Genomic DNA, 1907 nt, shown 5'->3' with positions numbered 1-1907 from the left:
CTTCAATCCTTCGAACAGTCCAGCAAACCTTCAACCAGTCCTTTAGTGCAGTGCAGTGCAGTTTTCCTAGGCTCCCCAGAATCGGCACTTACCTCTGTTGTGCGCGCCGTTTTTCCCGTGCCCGTGCCCATATCTGTATTGTGAAGCTGCCAAGCCGAGCTGCGTTTTTGCGTTTTGCCGCACCGGCCGCTACCAGCCAGCTCCACACGTCATTCTCCTCGTCGCCTTCTCCTCGTCAGCGCTAAAGCGCTGGTACTGGCGCTGCCCCTGACGCTGATGCTGACGCTGGCGTGTGGCGTGTGGCGTATGGCAGGGCTACTGCAACGGGAAGCGGAGTTCGGCGTTCTGCACAACAGAGACTCAAAATCAGTACCAATTGCTGTCAATTTTTTCAAACTGTCCTCCAGGGGTGTGTTTGAACATCCCGCAGATGGTCCCCCTCCAGTTCTTTTTGCATCTGCCAGCCTTGCTGCCACTCTCTCTTTGGCTAGGCTGCACAGGTCGTACCAGCGCTTGCGCAGCTGGGCAATTGAGTGCTGTGTGACCCCCATAGCATTTACCTTTGCCTGGATGCCCAGCCAGATCTTTCTTTTCACAGGCTCTGCAACCTGCAGGGACAGTTTTCCAAAAAGCTTATCATGGCTCAACATCACTTCCTCAATGAGGATTTCCAGTTCCTTCTCGCTGAATTTCAGCTTCCTTTTCCTTCCTTCACCTTTGTTGTCCGCTTTTTCTGTGGCCATGTTGTTGTTTCCAAACAGATTCTGCTGCAAAATCAGCTTGTTTCTTTATTTCTTTATTTTATTTATTTATTTGAGTTTTATATAGCGCTGGCTAGACCCAGAGGTATCAGAGCGCTTTACATGAGGATCAGGATTACAGGCAAACATGTTACATTTGTTCAAGCGCAATCAAAACCTAGGAGACAAGGAAAAAGCAGAGTTATGGAAATTAGATGGGGGGGTTGGGCAAGACAGGGAGACGGGGAGAAACTGTGCCCAAAGTCCGGCTGGGTAGGTGACGGTCAAGGAGATGAACCAAGGCCGATCTCCTCAATAGCTGAACAAAGCAGCTCCACTAGTCTGCCTCCTCCTCTGACTCTCACTGTGAACAGGTGTATGCATTCCCTGATTCACTTCCTGGTTGGGATGTCATCCCAATGCAGCAATATGGGTAAATTGCTATTAATGATTCTGTGACAGCGGATTCGCTCTTACCGATTCGGTAATAGCCGGATCGTAATTTGAATTCGCGAAATTTGCAGATTCGCTAAAATATAGCTAATTTCTTGATGCATACAGTTTTACGATTCCTTAAAAGCGATTTCTTAATATATACTATTAAGGAATTGCAAAACATATTTTTGATGCATGTGCCGCTAAATGCGAAAACAGTGCTTAGAAGTCACTATGGTCAAAAGGTTACTTGAGGTCGTGAGGGACTGGTGCAAATCCAAATCTCAGGCTGACCGAGATGGAGGGAAGGCCAGTTACAGAACCCACGCAGGGTCTACTGAAAAAGTATCTTGTATAGAGCAAAGCGTCAACGTCGAGAGCATGATACATTGGTCTATTCCACGCAGTTTGGTCGATTGTTCAGAGTCAAGCCTCACAGACGGTGTTGACGACTTGGCCTTGTGTCATCGTCGAGCCTCGCAGGCGGTGTCAAAGTATCGGGGCTGAGTCCTCGTTGTTGAACCTTCTTGATGTCAGGTCAATGTGTCGAGCCGCACAGGGATGTCCTTGGATCGGCACTGCAGCAGTGGGCAATGTGTCAGTTCCTATTGGTGCAGTGTTGACGATGCATTGATTTTGCAGAAGCAGCTGCAGGACTCACGTCTGAGGCCCAGGACTGAAGGGGGCACTTCAGGGAATGGTAGAACTCACAGGTGGCAGAGTTACACAGCA

General features: G+C 49.0%; 1 protein-coding gene across 1 annotated transcript; it reads right to left on the bottom strand.

Annotated features, from left to right (window-relative positions):
• Window positions 1-209: 209 nt before the first annotated feature.
• Window positions 210-743, bottom strand: LOC146831279 (nuclear apoptosis-inducing factor 1-like). The gene has a single exon (XM_085603869.1). It carries the CDS (start codon window positions 741-743, stop codon window positions 210-212), a length of 534 nt encoding a protein of 177 aa, XP_085459995.1.
• Window positions 744-1907: the final 1164 nt, after the last annotated feature.

Source organism: Triturus cristatus, chromosome 5_1 (genome assembly GCF_964204655.1).
Source record: "Triturus cristatus chromosome 5_1, aTriCri1.1, whole genome shotgun sequence".
NCBI classification, from domain to species: domain Eukaryota; kingdom Metazoa; phylum Chordata; class Amphibia; order Caudata; family Salamandridae; genus Triturus; species Triturus cristatus.
The sequence above is the reverse complement of the archived record's forward strand: the minus strand, read 5'-3'. Positions and strand labels throughout refer to the sequence as shown.